Source organism: Colletotrichum scovillei, assembly GCF_011075155.1.
Source record: "Colletotrichum scovillei strain TJNH1 chromosome Unknown Contig00011, whole genome shotgun sequence".
NCBI lineage: Eukaryota > Fungi > Ascomycota > Sordariomycetes > Glomerellales > Glomerellaceae > Colletotrichum > Colletotrichum scovillei.
Genome location: NW_023336269.1, coordinates 726454 through 748453, shown reverse-complemented (window position 1 = coordinate 748453; position 22000 = coordinate 726454). Strand labels below are relative to the sequence as shown.

The following is a 22000-nucleotide window of genomic DNA, read 5'->3' as shown; positions in this document are numbered from 1 at the left end:
CTGGAAAACCTCCCGATGCAATCGACCGAAGATGTGCCTTTCGCGGTGTCGCTATTCCCATGTTTCTGAGTCCGAGTGACACACCCAAAGGCGAGTGAGGGTGGGAGAGAGGCTTCGCTCCTCAACACTCAGACCTGCAGTTGTCAGGTCAAGCCGTATAGGAGCGAAGTGTTATGCCCTGTCAGTGTCAAAGTCATCCAATGAGTTGCTCCTTACGTCGGGCGTTATTATCGATGTCGTCCAATGTTGACCGAATCTGCGGACATTGGCCGACACCTGGTCGCTATTGAAGCCTTACACCGAATATTGTCGCCCCCCGCCCCACCACACGTTGGACGTCGCGAAGGGAGGTGAAGGTGTCGCGACGTTTCACCTGCCTCAGACGTCGATGGGGCTGCTCGTCTCGTTCCTGGATCTTTACTGCTTTGGGATAGGGTCGCGTTTGGGACGACGTCTGGCTAGCGAACGCAGTCCCAAGCCATGGCCATCACCAACCCGAACCCATACGAAGAATAGCCGCGGACATTCACCGTACGCCTTTGGGGCCTGCCTGTACTGCTGTTTCGCAGACTTTCTCCATCATGGACGTCGAGGTCTGGAGAGGCAAGTATAAAGTCTAATGATCGTCCGCCTCTAGGTTGTGGTTTCCGCTTCTCCATTCAGCAGCTTCACTTCTTCGTTTGTATTCCATTCTCATCTCATCGCCGATTGATTCGTGCGGATTTAAACTTATTTCCAACTCTTTCACTTCTATTCAGAACCTTCATTCCAATCTAATCCGGCTCGGATCCGAATCATCGCTCTAATCAAGTTGCTCATACTTCAAATCTCCACAACTCTCTCAAAATGGTTTCCAAGACGATCATCTTCGCTCTCGCAGCAGCTACTTCTGTTGCCGCACACGGCAAGGTTGCACAGGTCACTGGTGATCTCGGTGGCAACGGCACTGCTCTCGCTATTCAGGGTGGCGTTGTTCCCGGCCCCGGCCCCAACCGCAAGGTAAGTTCACGAACCCATCACAGCCAAAAGACCCAGGAGCCCAGAGGACTGACTTATCCCAAATCAGACTGAGCTCGACACCACTGTCTTCAAGAGCAAGAACATCATGACCGACGGCATGGGCAAGACCACTGGTGGTGGCAAGGTCCAGGCTGCCGATATCTCCCAGGCCATGGCTCTGTCCGGCGACACCCTGCCTCAGGTCTCCTCCACTGGCGGCAGCATCTCTGGTACCTTCCACGTCGTCACCACCGACGGTGCCGGTCCTCTCCGCGCCGTTCTCGACCCCACCGGTACCGGCGCGTTCTCCCAGGGCACTGAGCTCTCGGTCACTCAGCAAGTTCCCGGCAAGAACGGTAACATCAGGCCCAATGGCCAGGTTCCTGGCGGCAAGCGTTCCCTCTGGGAGCGTGCCATGAGCGTCATTGAGAAGCGTGCTTCCAACGTTAACATGGACTTCGTAAGTAGCACTGTACTCCACGTTGGGATACCATTCACTAACACAGCTTCCCTCAGCCCATGGCCTTCTCCGTGCCCGCTGGCACCACCTGCACTGGTACCATGGGTGGCCAGAGCAACGTCTGCTTGGTCAAGATTGCCAACAACAACGGCGCCGGCCCCTTCGGAGGTGTTGTGCCCATCCAGATTGCCCCTGGCGGTGCCGCCACCAACTCTACCCCGGCCGCTGCTCCGGCCGCCAAGCGCGAGGTCGAGTTCCAGGCATAAGATGTGATCATCATCGATACTCGTATACAGATTCGGGGATCGGAACACGAATCTTGTTGTTCAAGGCCCCTGGTGGGCAGCGTTTAAGATTGCTGAAAGGGTGTAAGCTGCAAATAGTTAGCCAGTAGCTCTAGTCTAGTGACCCCATCATTCTTCTTTGAGGATCATCCTCAACCTTTTGAAATTTATATTCATATTTCATCTTCCTAAATCTCAAATGTTTTGAAGAGCCGTCGTGAATGTTCAACTTCGTCGTTTGCTGCAGCTACTCATCGTTGCCAATATCAGAATACTCCTATAGTGTACTAACGTGGAACACGGCCATCCACGCTCCCATAGATGGAGATTAATGCACCTAAGTCATTCAATGCTTCAAGAAGGTTGATCACGAGACATAACGGTAGGTTTTGATAGCCGAGCAGCGATGCAGGGTAGTGTCATTTTTACGTTAGACTGAAAGAAGAAACATGGACAATGTCTGCAAACTACCTCACTTCTCTACAACCCGGCATAACTTTCCACGGTCTACGCCTACAGTGTCAAACATTTTAGTAGTAGCTTCTCATGGCATCTTTGTACGACTCCCCACCTTTCAAGTGGAGGTCGAAGCTGTTCTGGACGTCCAAGACCTGCGAGATGTGCTCCATACCAAGCGGCTCACCCTTGTTGACGGCCAGGGCCTGGGCAGTCCGGACAGTGTTCTTGATCTGGCGACCGTTGAGGTCATGCTTTGCAAGACTTTCATAGTCATCCTCGGTGAAGGGCTTGAGGTCAACCTTCTCGAGAACACGGACCCGCTCTACGAAGATCTTGAAGATGGCCTTTTTAGCCTTCTGTGTGAGACTATCGTATCGCAAGGCAATGTGAATACGTGACTGGAATGCATCATCAAAGGTCTGTAAGAGTGTGAGCAACGAGTAGATACGGGGATGTGGTGGGTGAGAGTGCCATGGCGTGACTTACCTCGACTCGGTTGGTCGTCAAAAACAAGATGCCCTGGAAATACTCGAGCTGGCGCAAAAAGATACTAACCAATGCGTTGCGTGAAATTTCGTGCAGATTTCTCTTCTCGAGAAACACATCGGCCTCGTCGAGAAGGAGGATGGCGCCCCAGGCGTGGCAGATGTCGAGGATCTTCTGCAACTCCGTCTCCAAGTATCGAGAGTCGGTGCCTAGCTCCCCGGCAGAAACCATGTACAAGGGACACTTGAGGAGCTCGCTGATGCCTTCGGCTGTGAGCGTCTTGCCAGTTCCAGGCGGTCCGTGGAGTACAGCTGGCAAATCGTCAATAAGGAAATATTACTTAATGTAGGGAAAAAGGAGGACTCACCGACAAGACCTTTGCCCTTGCCTTGGATGACATCGTCAATGCTCTCAGCAGCATGGTACTTGTGTGACTCTACGAGAGCCTGCCAATGTGTTAGCCATCTCCTTCTCACCGCCTCCCTGTATGGAATGAATTACCTTGACAATGTCTTTCTGCTTCGGCTCAAGGACCAGAGACTCATACGCGCCATCATTCCACTGAATGTCATTGACTCCAGAGACGGTAAACTCAAGCCAGAGCTTCTCGGAGAAGGAGAATCCTAGCACAACAGAAGATGCAATAAGGTAGTCCTCGTCTGAGAACTCCAGGGCTATCTTCGTCTTGTCACTATCCTCCTCCTCGTTGGACTCCTCGCCGGTCTTGGCTTCGTTGACGCGCTCCAGCGGTTTCTCCGGTACACCAGAGTCCTCGATCATGGACTTGGGAATTCGGAGCATGCGAATCTTACCCTTGGCATCGCGAACAACCTTTGTGACCATCTTGCCGCAGCCCGCATCGTCGTCACTACCACATGCGTTCTCCGAGGTTGAATCATCATTCTCGCAAAGGTTTTCGTCGCCATCAGAATCCTCCGAATCAGAGAGAATGTCGTGGTCCTTGGGCCTGACGGCAGAGACTTGGTAGTTGGGGTTGATCCTGCGGTGGACAGAGGGATCGACCATGATGCGTCCGTTGATGTTGACCTTGATGATGCTCTTCTTCTTCTTGTAGTACGCCAAGCCGTGGTGGCTTCGGTAGTGCACACCGCCGAGGTTGACAAATTTCTTGCCACGCTCGATAAGGGCAGCCTTGATGCCTTCCTCTTCCTTGTGGTAGTCAAGAGGGAAGGCGTTGAGGCTACTGATCTTTCGAGCGCCTCGGAACTCCGGGATCTCCTCACAGAGGGTCCCATACCCAAATTGCTTTCCATCATACTCCAAGTACTGAGAGAAGGTTAGTGCTGTACATTGATAAATGGAAGATATTTAGAGAAGTGCTTACCTTGCCGTCTAGAAGGTAGAACTCTCCCTTTGTCATGCTGCACATCTTCTCCGCCTGCTCCACCTTGAAGACTCGAGGCTCATCGGAGGAGCCGTAGGTGGTAGTGTAGATGAGCGTGTTGGGCTTGAAAAGAGCCCAGAGAAGATCGAAGGTGATAAGACCATTCTCCAGCATGGGATAGAGGCTAATAAGTGGTAAGCAATGGCTTCTCAATATGATCGAGGTCTGAACTTGTACCTCTTCTTGACTTCGGCATAGTCCTTGTCAAGATACTTGAGCAAAACTTTGAGATGCTGGCGCTTGTTCTCGATGTCCTTCTTGAACTTCTTGCGCTCTTTCTTATTCAAGTCCGTGGTCGAAATCTTGCTCAGCGCCTTGCGATATTTTCGCAGGTCTTCTAAATACCTATAGAGTTCAGTCAGCTCCAAAGAAAAAACTACACTGGGCCGTTTGAACTCACAAGAATACCATGTTGGGATTCAGCTTGGGAGTCTCATCGACCAGGCTGATTCCTTTGATGTTGCCAATCACCTCTTGAAGGCACTCGCGCAAGACCTTGCTTTTGACGTCGAGGTAGGTGGTCTGGTACTTGCCTTCCCAGTCAAAGGTACGTCTGACTTGCAGCACATACCCGTCGTACTGCGAGTTCGAAGTGGCCGCTGATGTCTCCTGGAGTCTGTAGTTGTGAATCGTGGTGTCCCAGACCTGATCAACTCGCTTGAAGTCTAGCCTGGAGGATCTTTTCTTTGGAGGCGTAGGCGGTGGGGGAAACTTCCCGCGCTTTGCAAATTTGTTGCCAATCATGGAAGAGCCTTGAATGAGGCCAGAATCACCGGGACTGTTGCTCTTTGGATAGAGCGAGGGGCCAGCCTGCATCTGTCTGAAGAGTGCCAATTGATGAGGGGTCATGGCGACCCTGGTAACACCACCGCCTTTTCCAGGTGCATCATCATCCGAGTCTCCCACAGTTTCGGAAGCATCGGAGTCAGAAGAGGAGGAAGAGGAGGATGGAGTGCGCTTCCGAAGCGACTTGTGCTTTTGCTTCTTCGAGGATCGGCCATTCTTGCCTTTGCCGCTTAACTTCTTCTTAGACTTGCTGTGCTTCCTCTCACTGTCACTTTCGGACGATTCAGAAGAACTGTCCTCCGAGTCGGAAGAAATCCCTTCAGTCTCGGAGTCGCTGTCGTCAGTCAAATTATCGGATGAGTCATCAGTGTCTAGGTCGGCTGTTTTCTTGTGCTTCTTTGCCTTCTTCAGCTGCTTCTTTGACTTAGACTTGGCAGCCTGTTTCTTATCCTTCTTGGCCGCTTTCGCGCTCTTGGATGCCTTCCCTGGTGAAGATGAGGCTGGAGCGACGACGACCGTGGCAGAGTCTTTGCTTGTATCCATGTTGGCGATGGCAGAGTCAGCTAGCGTGATGTCTGATTGCCGGTCGGTCAGGCCTTGATCCGCAGATGCCATACCGATGAAGCCTGGTGAGGGGTTGATGACGTGTTGATGTATGGCTTGGCAGAACTTGACAGCAGATGAGGTGGTGGAAGGAGTGAGAAAATCCTCTAGAACGGAGAAAGACTTTATAAGCAATCAAAATTGGCGACGGTACTTTTAGCCCGGGACTTTCGCAGGATTCTTCGTGGAAATGCTGCCTGCTGGAGCAGGTCGTGGGGGAGTTGAATTTGCTGCTCGTTGCTTCGCCTTGGAATGGTTGTCACCTTTGACACGTATGTTTGAGAGAAATAAAGATTATCTTCTTGAGACGGTGCGAAATCGGGTTCCTTTCTTTCCAGGAACCTTAGCCCAGAGAAAATGAGAATGGAATATCGAAGCGCTCGACGGCACCTAGAAGCATCTCAATTAAGGCTTTTTGCTAGCTTTGGAGCCGCAATCGGGTGACTCGTCTCTTTATGTTATTACTGGATCCCTGGGAAAAATGAGTAACTGTATGACAGCCTTCTGCTACCTTAGTCTACCCATCCGTTGGTGGAAAGCACTGCACCATGCAGGTCATTTAAGTGCGCTATCCTGTTGGGTACGCCAACCCCTATCTACATTTCTCTGACAGACAAGGCAAACATTTGACACTCGCCTCGTTGGTCTAGACCTGCTGTCAGCTCGATGGCTGTCTTCCTTGGTCACATAGCTGGAAGGCCCTAGAGACTAATTCTAGGCAGCATCATCATAACTCCGACTTGTTTGAAGGCTTGTGGCAATTGCTGTCCACCCGTTTACATTCGAATCATCCTGCCGCGCTATACGTTTAGGGTGCGATACAAATTCCTGAGGCTGGCAAGAAGCCAGACTACGGCAGCATTCTGCGGCCGACAAAGAATCCCTTCAAACAGTCAAGGAATAGTGGTGTCCACACACGTTCACCCTTCTTACGTATTTCCTGTGCTAGGTATGAGTCGGAAATCAAAAGTAATTCGTCAGATGCATCACGTTACTCTTATGCATCAAGCTGATTCGTGTCATTTGGATGATACGTACAAAGTCTGCCTCACCAGCAGGTTATGCCTAGAAACATAGATCTCCGCCCTTCATCCTGCCTAAAATTGTCTCGGGCAGCGGATGCGACCAAAGTCAGCAACCCTACCAGCCTTGTGGCCGAAGCGAACCGTTTGTACGGCGTAAATCAGCCTCATAATTCCAAGAAAATGAGACAAGGGGCCTTCATTCGCTTAAAAATAAGGGTGTAGACGCAAACCGTTTGCTGTCCAAAGCGGACGAACGCCTTATCTGCCTAATTTCGGTCTCCCTTGGCTTCGGTGCTTTTTCCACATCACCCGATGAGAAAACGATCCGGGCTACTGGATCTCCGCAATTTGTGTGACCACTCGACTAAGACTGTTGTTCTGGGTGCCCTGCATGTACATGCATGTTTGGACGGCGCGGGGCGACATACAAACGAATGGCAGACAGCAGTGCCAAGTTGCTTAGCCCCGACGTTGGAAGAGTGAGGCGCCCATGCCCGCAAATAGGGGTTCATCGTCCTTGTGTGGTTAAGGCTGGCAGACGGAACCTGTGACGCGAGGAAGCAGATGACTTCTCTATTGGCCATAAGTAAGAAGAAGGCAGGCCTTCTGGGCTCGATGCTTGACGTCTCGGGGCATCGTTTCGTACTGCTTGAACCGGCAGCGGCCCCACTTTCCGGCCGTTGCCGAGCAGTGGGGTATGCTCGGAGATACCGGGTCATGCCGACCGCGGAGGAAGGTGAACTCAATTGTTCCGGTCGTGAAGTGTCAACGGATTCAAACAAAATTTGTAGAGAGACAGCTAGGTCGGACGCGAGAGTGACATAGGTATCCGATTAAAGGCTCGGTGCTTACAATTCTCATGTTGATGGGGCGATTCCCCGCCTTTCACAGAGTTGAAGATGGCGCCACGAAATCCTTCGGCGGGGAAAGTCGCCGAAAGTCCCGTTCCTAGGAGTCTTTAAGAAGCTGAGAAGTAAGCGAAACTTCTGTTGATCACCCAAAAACAACCGTGGCAACATTAGCATTCCTAGTGTTAGCAGCAAAACCGCTCAATTGAGGTCAAAGTAGCGCGCCATCATTGCGTCTTGTCTGTTACTACAGCAGATATCTCCGGCAGAAATTCACGAAATAATCCTCCAGTCAATTGTACGAGACCGACACCATGGCATCAGGCCAGTTCTTCGACCCCTTAGTCGCACTTCGAGTCGCGCCTCTAGTTTCATCAACTTGCACCCTGCTGTTCGCTTGGGATCAGCACTTCTTCCTCAGCCTATTCAATGATACCTCCGAGCTTCGAAAGAAGAGTGCGCCTATGTTGAAGCCGTACTTTAACACCTTCTTTTCACGCGGCGTCTTCTTCGTCCTGGGCTTCGTCGCCGTATCGACGAGCACAGGTATCGCGAATCTCTACACCCAGCCAGCTGGTTTGAGGTCGCAAGGCACTTATTGGTGGTACGCTGCTGGCGCGGCCATGTCGGCTGGACACTTGCTTTACGTTCCGGCTGTTGCGCCGCACGTGAAGGCTTTGGCCGAGGCAAAAGACGATGACGACGTCAATGGAATCTTGGATAAGTGGTTGAAGGCCAACTGGTTGCGCATGGTTACAGTTGATCTCGGTGCCTGGCTTGCTTTCGGCATTGGGGCTCTGAGCACGTTGCGTGTGTGAGCAAATTGGGACGTCGTATGGAACAAATACACGCACTCAGTAATAGATATTCTGTCTGAATCCCAGGGTGTATTTAAAAAGATGAGCACTCAGTCTGGTCTGCTAAGTTGCACGTGGTTACTCAAAAAAGTTTGGTGTTGGAAATCAGAGTCGATATTCAGAATTGAAGCTGACTCACTCAGTGAGCATCAGCAAAAACAATACCCAGATGAGGATCGATCTATGTGATCAACTACTCATATTTCCTCAAGGGCATTTGGAACCTTTTCCTTCCGCTCACAAACCAATCTACAAGCGCGCCTATCAAGACTGCTCCAAAGATCGGACCTGCGTAGTTCATGTTGTCCTTTGTGACTGGCAAAATTTGCGGGAATGGCATCCATAAAACAACGTAGATCAAGTAGCTTAGCGCAAAAATGTTGACCGGAACGCCTACAGCTCCTAGCTTGAAGGGTCCGTACGGTGGTGGCGGGCCGCGAATCTTCCGTAGTAAGAGGAAAAGGATCGGGAAAAAGTACGAAAAGTGGAGAGCTAAAGCCTGGAGAGAAATCAGGGCGTTGAAAGCTGTCGCCGAGGCGATGTAGATCAAGGATAGGCAGGTGACTATGCCCGCAATAAGGAGCAAAGCATTCATTGGTAACTTGAAAGTTGGACTGATCTGTGATAGAGTGTCACGTTGAGAGCTTTGGCAGCGGAGCTGGTAGTCAGACTGACTTACGTGCGAGAAAAATCGGGAGAATGGCAAACCCTTGTCGCTCGCAAACATCCATACTAGACGGGATACTGAAGCCAACATATTGAAGGAGGCGAAGAAGATAATGACTGCTACCAGTGAGACTAGAGTGTTTGAGGCGGCTTTCGATCCAGTCGCGTTGTAAGTTACGTAGATGAGCGGTAATGGAGCTGTGGAAAGGTCGTCTAGAGGTCCAATGTAGAAGAGCAAGATCGCGACAAACGCAAACAGCATCACTGAGTTGACGACGCAGGCAAGGATGACACTTCGTGGAACGCGTGTTCTAGCCTTCTTGACCTCGTCGCCTATCCGAATGGTTAACATTTGCCAGTCAAAGATTTGGTTGGTGTAGTTTTGAAGTAAGCAACATACTCATGTGTATAACGCTGTCAAATCCCGTTACGGAGAATGTGATCGTCAACAGCCCCAGGCCCCATGATGCTCCGGGGTTATTCCACCCCGAGACGTCAGATGTAAGCGTTCTAAAAACGTAGTCGGAACTGCTGCGTTGTCCAAGAGCAGCAAGAATGACAATGAAGGCCACAAACAAAGCGATGTGCAAGACACCACCCATTATCTCGAACGCGTTGAGGAACTTTCGAAACCAGAGATTGAATAAGAAAGGTAAAACGAGGGTACCAATCATGATGAGGCTAGTATGCCATCGCTCTGGTGAATAGTTATCGTAGTTGAAGATGGCCAGGGAGGTGATGATGTTTGCCAAGATTGACGGTGGTCCTCCACAGGCGAAGCACCACGCAGCAGTAGTAATCCATCCTTAGATAGCTAGTCAGTCTGGAGACTTTGATACTCTAAGGGATCTATACAGCTAGGTAAAGTACCTTGGAGTAAACCCCAGAACCTATTAGCGCTAGGAGCAAGATTTGCAGACCAACGGTACTGGGCGCCGACAGTCGGATCTCTATTCGGCTTTGTTAGCGGCTAGGATCCTGAGACTTTATCGAGGCGAATGGGCCTACATCGACGCAAGCTCAGCGAGTGAGAATCCGACGGCACAAGCTCCGAAGCCAGCCAAAATTGAGCCGTAGAACATTGAAGCAGGGCCACCATTCGCTAGTGCGAATTGGAAAGTTACGGCGAATGATTCCCATGATGCGAGTATGATTACGCCAAAGTTCACAACAGAGGAATGGTTGATGTATCGCTACGAGACTGTTAGACTTCGAACACAGATGCTTAGAATTTGGGTTAGAGGACCTCGAGACCAGATGACTTCTGTTGTTCGCCATATTCCTCAGAAAGTGTGATCAATGTCTTTTCATCGGCACCATCTAATCTGCGTCCGATCGCGTCTGCTCCAATTCTGTCGGTATCTACAACAGACGCCATTGTTGATTCGAGTCGTAGATTTGAACAGATTGACGTCCGAGGGACAAGTAACATCAACTATACGCGGTATTATAAGCTTTTCTTGTGTATCCTTCCCGGCCCTCTTACCGCCTGTCTCGTTATCTTTCAAGAATACCCTAGTCCTCTTTGAAAGTTGATGTCGCAAAAAGCATGCAAGAAGCGACCATTTCTCCAATTGAAAACAGGATGTAGCGCCCATTGTGACTTGGGCTTGCCGCCCACCGCTTTTGCCGTGAATTTGAGGTAGCATTGAATCATACAGCGGCACAGCCTGGAGTAACATGGTGTTACATAGCTGTGTGCAGATCGTCTGCACGTAAGCTGACTGCTTTAGTGCCCGTGGCGACCCAATCGAACTTCAGCGCCCTCTTTTATTCCGACACTTCAGTTCAAGGAGCCTCCAAACACCATTAATTTGTAAATATAGAAGCCTGACTAACTTCATCCCTCAAGGGAATATGTCGAGAACTTGTAACGATAAACCGCATGCCCACAACTCATTGCCGCATGACGACAGCAAAAAGGCAATGTCGCAATAATATACCATGAAGATGCTGCAGCAACGTCATTATGCGATATGTACCTGATGTAATTGTATGAATTATCTTGCCTCCGAGAGTTAGAGGGACGGAGGTGTAAATGGATAAGGGGCACAAGTAAGGTTGCAAGTGAATTGAGCGGCGAGAGCGAATTCTTGGCCAAGAAGTTCTGTCTAAATATCGTGTGGCTATACTTGCGACGTTGAAGGAAGATTGCATTGCTGCCGGTATATCCGAAGGTATAGTCTTCCGGCCTTCCGTACACACATGGGCATATGCTTTGAACATCTGACTTCATAACATATGAGGTGTCTTGACGGATCAAAGTGTTGACCACGAGTATGTGTCGGCGAACAGTTCCGCCACATCCTCCCGGGGAGGATCTGAGAAAACAAAGCTGGTGTCGGGAATTACTTCTTTCCGATGCCGGTCCAGGAGCTTGAAGAGAAAGACTTAAGATGTTTCAGTACCTGATCTAGTGCCAATCGGCTGTCCATGCTTAAGACAACAAACATAGAGGTTCAAATGTTTTCCCAGCGGGGGTGAACTCCGAGTAATAGATGCTACTAAGCCAAAGAACCTCAGAAATGGCCTGCAGTGCGAAGACGCGTCATCGGTCGTCTGAGGAATACTCCAATTTCATCGCGTTCCTGTCAAAGAACGCCACCGGCATGCGCGGGGCTAGACGGGTACAACATCGATCTCGGGAGGCCGGCCACCTAGGCCAATATGGAAAAGCCCGGGATTGTGGCAAAGGCCGACACGTGCATTAGTTTCCACCTCTTCTTTTCTCTTCCTTTCTTTTTGGGAAGAGGAATCATGTGCGGCCGCCCGAATGAGAGTTGGGTGTGGTTGGGTTGGATGCCGCCGGCACAGACATGTAAGCTCGGATGTCCGAGAAACTGGAGCACGGCCGGCACCCACGTTAGCGACGCCGATTGATGACCGTGAGCCGCTGAGGGAATAGTCTGCCGTACAGCCGACACATTTTGATTATTTTGAGTCTGTTCTCATTGGCGGGATGTGGGAGGTAACCGTTTAGCCAGATCTTGGCCCAGCGTGAGCCGCCAGATTCGACACACCAATTGAGCACATTCGATAGCTAGCTCCCGCAGCTTTCACCCTGTAGTGTTTCTTGGCATAGGTAGCTTGCGAGGCAAATATCCTCAATTAAGGTCTGAAACGGCGATTGCCGTTTAAGCCAAGCGTCTTGGGAAAACACTTAATCCATAGAAAAGTGTCTTGCCCTAGGGTTAGTCTTGCGATCTTCTTGAAAGGATTCAGGAAGAGTGGCGTGGCGGCATAAAACTCTCATCCTCTCTGACAATTTTTGACGGCATCTTATTCCGAGAAATTTCGTTGCAGAAAGCATTCGTTGAGGTTGGCTGAGGTTGGGATGATCGCCGACTTGAGGCTAACGTCAAATTACGGCGTCCGAACATTATGAAGTTGCCTTTACGACTGGAATCGCCATTTTCAGCTCATGCAAAAAGCAAAAAAGTCGGAAAGAACGGCTGGATAGTAATCCCATGAGGGACAAAGTTTGAGGCGTTTTCTGCTTACGCTCTCGGGCCCTCAGACGCCCTGACTTGGAGGCTGGCATCAGACTGACAATTGAAGACGGGACGCTTACAACGCCACGCAAGATGACATTTCGGACGGGCAGCCAGAGACATTCACCAAAGAGCTACCTGACACATTGGCCAAGCCGTCAACGTTTTCTGTTGGGTTTGTTCTTCTGGACCAATGCACAGCCTGTGATGCCCTCCAGATTGACGTGCTTGCGGACCGAAACATCCCAACCGTGCTTTCGATGTCTGAAGCAGGCTAATGGCTCCTGCCTCCCGCTTCAGGGCCGAGCTGACGGCCATGAGTGAGTATGAGTTGCTTCTGTGCATACAGAGTGTATCTTTGCCACTGATATCTTACTGCGAGTTCAGGTATAATTAGACACTTGAGATCCCATCATTGCCATCAATTATCGCTCCAGCATTCAGCATTCAGTCACTCGCTCTAACACAGGCAATACTCTCGTTCACAACACTCTCTCTTTCTCTCCCTTCAGTCATCATACCTCTTCAGCAAGATGGCCGGGTCGAAAGCACTCATTGCTCTCACGGCACTCGTGGCCGTTGCTACTGCCTACCCCGGCATGGGACGGGGCGGCGCCGGAACGAGCCACGGAGATATGATGGCGCATCTCGCTAGTCGAGAGGGTGCCGCAGACAACCAAAATCTCGGCGATCTCCTCAAGATCCCCGACGGATCCTTGTCCGACGTCGGCAAGGATGTCAAAGGCATCCTCACGGGCTCCGGATCGCCAACCACGTCCGATGCCGCCAGCGGCAACCTCCCTGAGCTCGGCAGCTCTGACTGCAACGCGGACAAGTGCTGCGTGTGGCAACATGTCGCTGCGGACCTGATGCCCACGTTCCGTGACGACAACGGTTGCACCGACCCTTCCCGCGCCGCTATCCGTCTCGGATTCCATGACGCTGCTGGGTGGAGCTTGAACACCGGCGACCTCGGTGGTGCCGATGGGTCCATCGTTCTCGCTCCCGAGGAGATTGGGCGCCCACTCAACAAGGGCTTGGAGGAGATTGTATCGCAGATGAAGACGTGGTTCGCCAAGTACAAGGACCATGGTGCCGGTATGGCAGACTTGATCCAGTTCGCCGCCAACACTGCGACGGTGGCATGCCCGGGCGGACCGAGAATCAAGACCTTCGTCGGCCGCAAGGACTCTTCTGTCGCTGCTCCCGATGGTTTACTTCCGGACCCGAAGGACCCTGCCAACAAGTTGATCGAGCTGTTTGGCAACAAGACCATCACCGCCCCTGGTCTTGCTGCCCTTGTCGGTGCGCACACTGCCAGCCGTCAACGCTTCTTCGACACATCCAAGGTCAACGCCCCGCAGGACACCACGCCCAATGTCTGGGATGTTGATTTCTACGGACAAACTTTGGCTGGAGCTCCTGCCGAGGTTGTGACCTTCCCCAGTGACACGGTTCTGTCCAAGGATCCCCGTTCAGCCCCGGCCTTCCAGGCCTTTGCTAATAACGCACCGCTTTGGGGTGGAGTAAGTTTACCCTCGATCCCATCAGTTCCAGGAGTACAGCTAACCAAATTGCAGGCATATGCCAAGCAGTATCTCCGTTTGAGTCTCCTTGGTGTCTTCAACATCAACGACTTGACTGATTGCAGCAAGGCGCTCCCCGCCGGTACGGGTGTCAAGAAATAGATTTGAATAGGTCTTTGAGTTGGCTACATTACATCTTTCGTAGACCTTTGGGGAGGCGTGATATAGATTGTGGAAATGATTCTCGTGAAACACGACTTAAGCGACATCACAATCTGTGACTTATGCATAAACGATACCTAGAAATACGTAATCCATGAAAGATATCAGGTAGACTCTTCATTCGTGTGCAATCGTGAAGAAACTTGTATCCCTCTTCAAAGGGCACGCCCAGTGGGTCTCGATGATTCCTTCGAGTTATTTTACATCATGTTCAGGTCACTATTCTGGAGTCAGTAAGTAGGCTTATCTCCGGGTCGGCAGCGCACGGTGATCTGGGTAACTCCGGCCGAGATACTTTTCGGCCCTAAGCTCCTCGGACTTAGTTTCGGGTGCAGACAGCCCGTGATCTTGACTACCCCTTAACTTAAGTCTAATTCCCCATATTGCCAAGATCTAAGATCTGGAGGTGACTCTACTAGTCATCATCCATTGGAATACTGACAAGGATTGCGGGATGCTTCAGTCAGGCGACTTGAGTTATCCGCCCTGCTGGTGCTGTGATTAAGACTTGGCCCGGAGTAGCCCGTCCCTGGCTGAGCTATCATACGTGATAGGCTTCATTCAGGGTATACTTTGGGCGGAAGCAAATGTCGCACTCACGGAAGTGACCAGGTCGAAACCGCTCTTTTTGATCAAATTCCGTCCAAGACATTCCATCGACGTTATTTAGATGCGACGCAACAAATCACGATGGCGATGCTTTGAAATCAACATTTCTGTCAGCCCAAATTTGAGGGGGGTTAAGAGCAACCGAAATACTTTGCACAGATCAACAGAGTCTGTTTGAGATGCAGTTATGATACTACAGTTGACCGATCTATAACTACTAAGCAAGCTTCGCATCTTGTTCAAGCTTCCTGCTGGTCTGTTCTTCATCCCATCGCAAAGATGTTCGTTCGACATATAAGCTTGGCTCTCTTGGCGGCTGCGCAATACACCTTGGGACACCTCCATTCTCGACAAAATGGCACGACTCAGGATCCCGCAGTACTTCTGGCTCTGGGAATAGAAGCTCTCGGCGGGCGTGAAGCAATTTCTTCCCTCCAAAGCCTGACATACGTCGGCGAAACGTGAGCTAAGTCGTAGTCTAAGTTCTGTTCGGCCACTAAAAGATCGTAGTATTCTCAGGGGAAGAACTTTGATGATGAGCATCTCTGTCGCGGGTGTGGATAATGCTGCCGTAACAGCAGGCCGACAAAACATTTCTTTTGCCTTTGACGAAACACACGTCAAGCAACGCATTGACAAGATCGCGGCACTTGGGCGTTAGTATTACCTTCAAGGCGATTCATGGTGCCCAACCTAATTCTTGCCAGCCGGATGGACCTTCGGAAGAGCAAACCTCGCGCCGATGGACTTTTCCATCGTTGCCGAGGGTGGTGAAAGTGGATTCGCAGCTGTCACTAGAGGCAGCTACAACTTGTACAATCCCTCCGGCGAGCCCCAGGGCTACCTCGACGGTCAGTAGCAGCCTATCCATTAGATTTGATTTCGATTCTGGCTAAGGGCTAATGTTGATCGTTTTCTCAGGCCTACTTGCGTCCTACCTGATTAGCGAAGCGTACAAATGGCATCCACTACTTCTTTCCACAGTATGTCATCGTCGCGATTACTTTGAGCACTTACCTAATCGCCACATTAAGATCCTTTCCAACAACAAATTCACATCTCGGCAAGGGGAGACAGGAGCAGGAATAACGCTAGAAGGAGGTAAGAGAGATATTCTGCGAACTTGCGACAAATATGATTGTAACTTGTATCACAGTTCATGACGATGCACTCGAGTTGACAGTCCTGTTCGATCCTGCCACGAATCTCCCTTACATCATTAGATCCTACGAAGACCACCCCTTTTTCGGCGAATCCACACATGACCTCCTCGTTCACGACTATGCTGAAGCCAACGGTGTCCAAATACCTCGACGATTTAAGACTATCTACAACGGCAAGCATCTCATTGGAGACTATCGCGCTGATCAAACCATCATCAACGACAGTCTACCGAGCGACTTCTTTGCGGTACCGGGCAACGGGACTGTCCCCGAATCTAGCGTTCCAACTCGGAACGTTCAATACAGCTTCTCAGAGATTGGAGAAACATCTGCAAACTTTCTTTGGCCGGGTGCCTATACCGGAACAAAGGAGTCCATAGCGGCTTCGATTTCTCAGCCTCTCCAAGACCTACCTGGATTCTGGACCATCAGCCCTGGCGGTGATCTAGGAATGCGACAGGGCTTGGTTGAGCTTGAGGATGGGTCTGTCATTGTCTTGGATGCTCCACCGCATCAGAGCAAGCTCGTCATTGAGTGGGTTCAGGCAAATCTTGGAAAGAACATAACACATGTCTGGGTTTGTAATAATCTGTCCCGGAAGCCTTCCTCTCCGGATTGCTGACCCAAGTACAACAGCCTACTCACCATCATCACGATCATGCCTTCGGTGTAGTAGACTATGTCGCACAAGGCGCAAAGCTCATTGTGCCTGAGCACGCCGCGGGATACTACACTACCGTTCCTAGAGGGCAGGTGATCTCTTATCCGTAGGTCTTCAACTCTCCTCTCCTAGCAGAATACCTCAACTAAAACCGATGTTTTTCAAAGACGTGGCGGTTCCTATGTGCTCAAAGACAGCAAGTTGCAGCTTGCTTTCGTTGACATGGAAGCTACTGTTCACGCCGAAGACCATGGCTACGCCCTTGTTATTCCATCTTGCCCAGTTGAGACAAGCTCGTCGGCGGTTTTTGATGCGGACCATGGAAACTTGGCGTTCATTGAAACGTTTGATCACGCCGCCGTTCAGGAGCTTCTCAACTCTCTCACTCGAGACAAAGTGCCAGGCAATGCGCAGTAAGTCCAACTCAACCCGGCATCTTCTCAAATGGGATCATCAGAAACTGACCAGATACTAGCTTCTTTCCTTCGCATGGCCCTGAAGGTAATATCACGGATCTGATCAGCGTTTCCGGTTTCATGTATCCATCATTCTCTCCCAAGGAGTTTGTCCACAGCCAGACGACTTGCTAAATGCTCGGTGGATGCTGGCAATAGTTATCGAGATTCACTACGCACAGAGGCTCTCCTGAAGAATTTACTTGGACTGTGAATCTCGTCCCTGTCATTGTTCCTAGGCCCCTCATAGCTGTTCATTCTGCTTCAGAAATGGTGGCTCCGTCTCACGAGCGCGCCACTTGTACTTGCTTCCAGGATGATCCTCAGGTAGTCGTTTCGAGCCAATAAATACTTCTCTCGCCGTAGCTCCCTCCTTCTCAACGTCGGATCTAAAACTTCCTCTCCTGCGCAATTCAGGGAGCAGGTACTCGATGATGTCCTCAAAGGTACCGGGGTTGGTAACGTGTGCCAGGTTGAACCCATCCACGTCAGAAACTTCGACCCAACGCTCCAGCTCATCGGCGACTGTGGTAGGGCTACCCACTATCTTGGCACCTAGACCGCCGATACTGAGGTATTCCACAATTCTTCGTTTGGTCCAAGGGAGATTGTCCGTGCCAGGGACGGTGTCTGACCAACGTCGGATGATGGACTGGATCCGTGGAGAGTCTGCCACTGAGAAGTCCTCATCATCTGGGTATCCAGAAAGGTCAATCCCCGTCCAGCCGCCGAAAAGAGCCAGGGCACCCTCGGTGTCCGCGTACTTCAGGTACTCTTGTTTCTGCGCTTCGGCCGCCTCATCTGTCGCTGCGACAATGACATTGATGCCGAGGATGATCTTGATGTGATTAGGATCCCTTCCCTCCTCCGCCGCAATCTTGCGCAGATTATCGACAGTCTTTCGGACGCCCTCCGCAGTCTGGCCGCCGATGAAGATGGCTTCTCCATGTTTACCACCAAAGCCGTTTCCAGCTTCAGACACGCCCGCCTGAAAGAGGAAAGGTGTTCGCTGAGGTGAAGGCTCAACGAAGTGCGGTCCAGGCACCTCAAAGTACTTGCCCTTGTGGTGGATCTGCTTAACCGCGTCACTGGCAATGTACATCCCAGTCTCGCGATCCGCCAAGACCGCATCGTCCCGAAAGCTGCCTTCCCAAAGCTTGTAGAGAACTTCTAGATACTCGTGTGCAATCGCGTAACGCTCGTCGTGCGGGATCTGCTCCTCTAAGCCGTGGTTCCGGGCTGCACTGTCCAGGTATGAGGTGACGATGTTCCAGGCCAGCCGTCCTTCGCTCAAGTGATCTACTGTTGAAAGCCGTCTCGCGAGTGAGTAGGGCTTTTCATAGGTCAAGCTCGCAGTCACTCCGAAAATGAGGTTCTTTGTAGCCTGCGCCATGGCTGGGACGAGGTAGAGCGGATCGTTGACTGGGAACTGTGCGCCGGAGGCCAAGGCTGGAACGACGTTGGCCGGTCCCTTGTATACATCATAGGGTCCTAGAGTATCGGCGATGAACATTGCGTGGAACCCGGCATTGTCGAGTAATTGGGCGAGCTCGGTCCAGAAAGAGAGCTTCTTGTATTGATCTGTCTTGTTGCGAGGATGTTTCCAGAGGCCGGGGGCCAGGTGGCCGGGCGTGTTCATGACAAAGGCATTGAGAATGAGTTGTTTCTTGCCGTTGGAATCATTGCGGCCTGTGGTAGGATTTGAGTTATCGGCCATGATGCGACTATTGCAAGGTCTTGGTTGTGATGCACTGTGTCTTGCAGTCTGTGGTTCCCAGCGGTGACGGCGTCAAAAGAAGAACAACAAACAGCTGATTTGGCATTTGAGTGCTTCAACATTGCCGACTGAAAGTAAGTTTATGCTCTTATCTCAAGTCGAAGGAATGCCGATAGCGCGCATTGTTGTAACTGCTGTGATCCAATAGCCTTGTCGCGATGAGTTGTGGGTGGCTCGTCTGCAGATTGCATCATCGCACGCAACCGATTGCGATCTGCCAAGCTAGCAAACCTCCGAGCAATGTCTCCGGCAGAATCGCTTAAATTCGAACGAAAGTCTAAAGTATGTCTACACCATAAATACCACCTTACAGGCGTATGTTATCAGTTCCCGGTCCGCAAGTAAGTAATCGTAGTTGCCGACATGGGTTGAGTTCATAACGCAATGCGGGGCAGCTAAGATGTGACCAAGAACTGGGGCCTTTTGATACCGATCTCGGTTCAAAGTCAAGCTTTGCGGAAACGGCTTGTGTTAAAGTAGTTCTGCTTGGCCTTGTTCAATGGATTCTGAATTTGATGTTTGAGCCTCCGCTTTCCATCTCATCGCCTCGCAAATCGACTTGCTCGTACACTGGGGATTTGTAGACAAAGATCTTGTCACAATGTCGGTTCAACTAGGTGTATCAGGGGAGACCCTGATTCCTCAGTCGACTAGTTATGGCATGCTCATCGGCCTTGGTATCGGTTTCTGTGGCGTTATTTTAGCAGCCGTCAAGATCCAGAAGGCATACTTGGCAGAAGATTCCGGCACCTCAGAGATGTTCATGGTGGCCAATCGGTCGGTTGGGACAGGCTTAACAGCATCGGCTGTATTCTCTTCTTGGATGTGGATCAATGAGACAGTATTTTCAGCAGCGTTTTGCTATAAGTTTGGCCTTGCCGTACCTTTTGTAAGTGCATTCGCCCCAACGAGACGATAGGCAAAGCTGTCGCTGATTCTCCGAGTAGTGGTGGTCAACAGGTCTCTGCTTCCAGATTGCCTTGATGGCAGCACTGGGCGTCTTGGCAAAGATTCGAGTTCCTTACGCGCACACCTCACTTGAAATTATTCGATTAAGATACGGATGGATCGGTCACATTGTCTTCATTATCCTCAACATCACAAACAACGTTTTTGGCTGTGCTGGTATGATCCTCACCGGGTCACAACTCATCTACGGTATCTCGGGCATGCATTTTGTCGCTGCCACGATTCTCATTCCACTTGGAGGTTGGTCGCGCCAATTTCTTTGAACCAAATGCAAACATGAGCTGACATTGGCCAACTCAGTCGTACTTTACACCGCGGTTGGTGGACTGAAAGCAACCTTCATAACAGACTATTTACATACTCTCATCGCGCTAATTCTCATCATTTACTTTACACTCAAGGTCCTCACCCACGATGCTGTTGGTGGTCTTGGTGGACTGTACGACAAGGTAGTGGCCACGGCTTCAGAGAACTTGATTGACGGTAACTACAATGGCTCTCTGCTCACGATGAAGTCTCGAGATGCGATAATTTGGGGGTTAATCTTGAAGTTTGGAAACTTGGCTCTTGTCGTAATGGTAAGTGATTGCGTACATGTGATCATAGACGTTGATACTAATAGAAATGGCAGGACACCGCTTTCTGGCAAAAGTCATTTGCGACGGAAGTGAACGCAACTGTTCCGGGATACAACCTGGCTGCAGTAGCAATCTTTGGTATCCCATGGGGCCTCGGTACCGTCATCGGTCTCACTGCGAGAGCACTGCACAACACTCCAATCTGGCCGGGCTACCCGCATGAGTTCACGTCGGCACAGGTCAATGCCGGACTTGTCATGCCATACACCATCAAAGCTCTCATTGGCGACCAGGGAATCGACGCTTTCCTCGTCCTTGTATTCATGGCATTGACGAGCACCGTCTCTTCATCGATGATCGCAGTCAGCAGCATCTTGTCTTTTGACGTCTACAAAACGTATCTCAACCCCAAGGCATCCGATAAGAAATTGGTCCACGTCAGCCATCTTACAGTGGTGTTTCATGCCGTGTTTATCACCGCCATCTCACTCGCGTTGAACTACGGGGGCGCCGATATGACGTGGATTGGCTACTTCCGTCCTATTCTTTCTTGCCCAGGCATCATTCCGCTTGGCTTGACCCTGTGCTGGTCAGGCCAGACACGCCTAGCTGCGATTGCATCCCCGATCCTTGGTTTTCTCACAGGATTGGGCATCTGGCTCGGAACAGCACATGTCATTTACGGCGAGATCAACATGAAGACCACAGAAGGCAGCTTACCAGCTCTCTACGGAGCAATCGGGTCTTTCTTCTCGCCTGCGCTCTACTCAGTGCTTCTGTCTTTATGCAAACCCGAAAAGTTCGATTGGAGACGATTTCTTGTTGCTGAGATTGCCGAAGAGAATCAGTTGAAGCAGAGCACCGAAAAAGAGGAGGCGAACAACGATGGGAATACTTCGTCGACTTCGGAAGGAGAACCACCCGCATCTTCCCTAATTGACCCTGAGAAATCGGGTGATTCGGAGAAGAATACCACCACCGCTGCAGGCAACAAGTTCCCTCCTGTGGTTTCTTCCAAAGATACTTCGCTGGCAGGTGAAGTCAACCTGGATGATGTTCGCCACCCGTTCGACGACGATACCATCAAGTTGCTCTACCGCTGGTACCGCATCGCCTGGTATATGTTCGTCGCCATCGTACTCGTTACCTTCATTCTCTGGCCAATGCCGCTGTATCGCGACTACATCTTTGAGAAGACCTTCTTCAAAAGCTGGACAACGGTGGCGATCATCTGGCAGTTCTTTGCTTTCTTCGCTGTTGTTGTATACCCTCTGTATGATGGACGCTATGAGATTGTAAGAGGCACCAAGGGCGTTTGGCATTCAAGTAGGGACCTTCTCAAGTCTAAACATTGATTTGCGACGCCGAGAATCCGGAATAGGTTTATATATCTAGATTTGGCCTGAGCTTTTATCAGTGTTGACTGATAAGAGTAATTCTACTATGAGCAGAATCCCAATAGCTTGGATACTGTAGACTAAGCTTGCATGTTCCCGAATAAGACAACCCGACGAGCATCAAACTCGAGTATCCCTCTAGTAAAGGACACCGTAAATGATCCTCAGTATTGAAGTGTTATTTCGCTAATAGTGCGAGATAGCAACCAGAGAGACTGATTTTGGCTTTCATCAATAACATATCCCTACCTATGAACGTATATTCTAAGACCAC

At 50.6% G+C, this 22000-nt stretch overlaps 8 protein-coding genes across 8 annotated transcripts; 5 read left to right on the top strand and 3 right to left on the bottom strand.

The window, feature by feature from the left end:
• Positions 1 to 588: 588 nt before the first annotated feature.
• On the top strand, positions 589 to 1725 carry HER10_EVM0008848 (uncharacterized protein; the record flags this gene model as incomplete). The annotated part of the gene is made up of 3 exons (XM_035478356.1): positions 589 to 999; positions 1067 to 1459; positions 1516 to 1725. The coding sequence occupies exons 1-3, from the start codon at positions 847 to 849 to the stop codon at positions 1723 to 1725; spliced, it is 756 nt and encodes a 251-aa protein (XP_035327097.1). The 5' UTR covers positions 589 to 846.
• Positions 1726 to 2273: 548 nt separating this feature from the next.
• HER10_EVM0007546 (ATPase) lies at positions 2274 to 5917 on the bottom strand (the record flags this gene model as incomplete). Its single annotated transcript, XM_035477099.1, has 7 exons — positions 4494 to 5917; positions 4271 to 4438; positions 4034 to 4217; positions 3190 to 3975; positions 3056 to 3134; positions 2689 to 2999; positions 2274 to 2621 (listed from the first exon to the last, which is right to left on the bottom strand). Exons 1-7 carry the CDS (start codon positions 5492 to 5494, stop codon positions 2274 to 2276), a joined length of 2877 nt encoding a protein of 958 aa, XP_035327001.1. The 5' UTR covers positions 5495 to 5917.
• Positions 5918 to 7669: 1752 nt separating this feature from the next.
• Positions 7670 to 8173, top strand: HER10_EVM0004054 (uncharacterized protein; the record flags this gene model as incomplete). The annotated part of the gene is made up of 1 exon (XM_035473711.1): positions 7670 to 8173. One exon carries the CDS (start codon positions 7670 to 7672, stop codon positions 8171 to 8173), a length of 504 nt encoding a protein of 167 aa, XP_035326747.1.
• A 232-nt stretch (positions 8174 to 8405) lies between these two features.
• HER10_EVM0008942 (LPXTG-domain-containing protein) lies at positions 8406 to 10256 on the bottom strand (the record flags this gene model as incomplete). The annotated part of the gene is made up of 6 exons (XM_035478447.1): positions 8406 to 8831; positions 8892 to 9211; positions 9279 to 9683; positions 9749 to 9828; positions 9887 to 10071; positions 10125 to 10256. 6 exons carry the CDS (start codon positions 10254 to 10256, stop codon positions 8406 to 8408), a joined length of 1548 nt encoding a protein of 515 aa, XP_035327108.1.
• A 2646-nt stretch (positions 10257 to 12902) lies between these two features.
• Positions 12903 to 14057, top strand: HER10_EVM0005543 (peroxidase; the record flags this gene model as incomplete). Its single annotated transcript, XM_035475156.1, has 2 exons — positions 12903 to 13895; positions 13950 to 14057. 2 exons carry the CDS (start codon positions 12903 to 12905, stop codon positions 14055 to 14057), a joined length of 1101 nt encoding a protein of 366 aa, XP_035326863.1.
• A 948-nt stretch (positions 14058 to 15005) lies between these two features.
• On the top strand, positions 15006 to 17140 carry HER10_EVM0011237 (uncharacterized protein; the record flags this gene model as incomplete). Its single annotated transcript, XM_035480674.1, has 9 exons — positions 15006 to 15187; positions 15237 to 15382; positions 15434 to 15577; positions 15648 to 15709; positions 15761 to 15827; positions 15883 to 16466; positions 16526 to 16656; positions 16718 to 16963; positions 17026 to 17140. The coding sequence occupies 9 exons, from the start codon at positions 15006 to 15008 to the stop codon at positions 17138 to 17140; spliced, it is 1677 nt and encodes a 558-aa protein (XP_035327292.1).
• Positions 17141 to 17249: 109 nt separating this feature from the next.
• HER10_EVM0009323 (alkanesulfonate monooxygenase) lies at positions 17250 to 18722 on the bottom strand (the record flags this gene model as incomplete). Its single annotated transcript, XM_035478813.1, has 1 exon — positions 17250 to 18722. The coding sequence occupies one exon, from the start codon at positions 18720 to 18722 to the stop codon at positions 17250 to 17252; it is 1473 nt and encodes a 490-aa protein (XP_035327147.1).
• Positions 18723 to 19383: 661 nt separating this feature from the next.
• HER10_EVM0007341 (urea active transporter) lies at positions 19384 to 21684 on the top strand (the record flags this gene model as incomplete). Its single annotated transcript, XM_035476900.1, has 4 exons — positions 19384 to 19671; positions 19730 to 19991; positions 20052 to 20329; positions 20383 to 21684. The coding sequence occupies 4 exons, from the start codon at positions 19384 to 19386 to the stop codon at positions 21682 to 21684; spliced, it is 2130 nt and encodes a 709-aa protein (XP_035326981.1).
• Between the last annotated feature and the right edge of the window lie 316 nt (positions 21685 to 22000).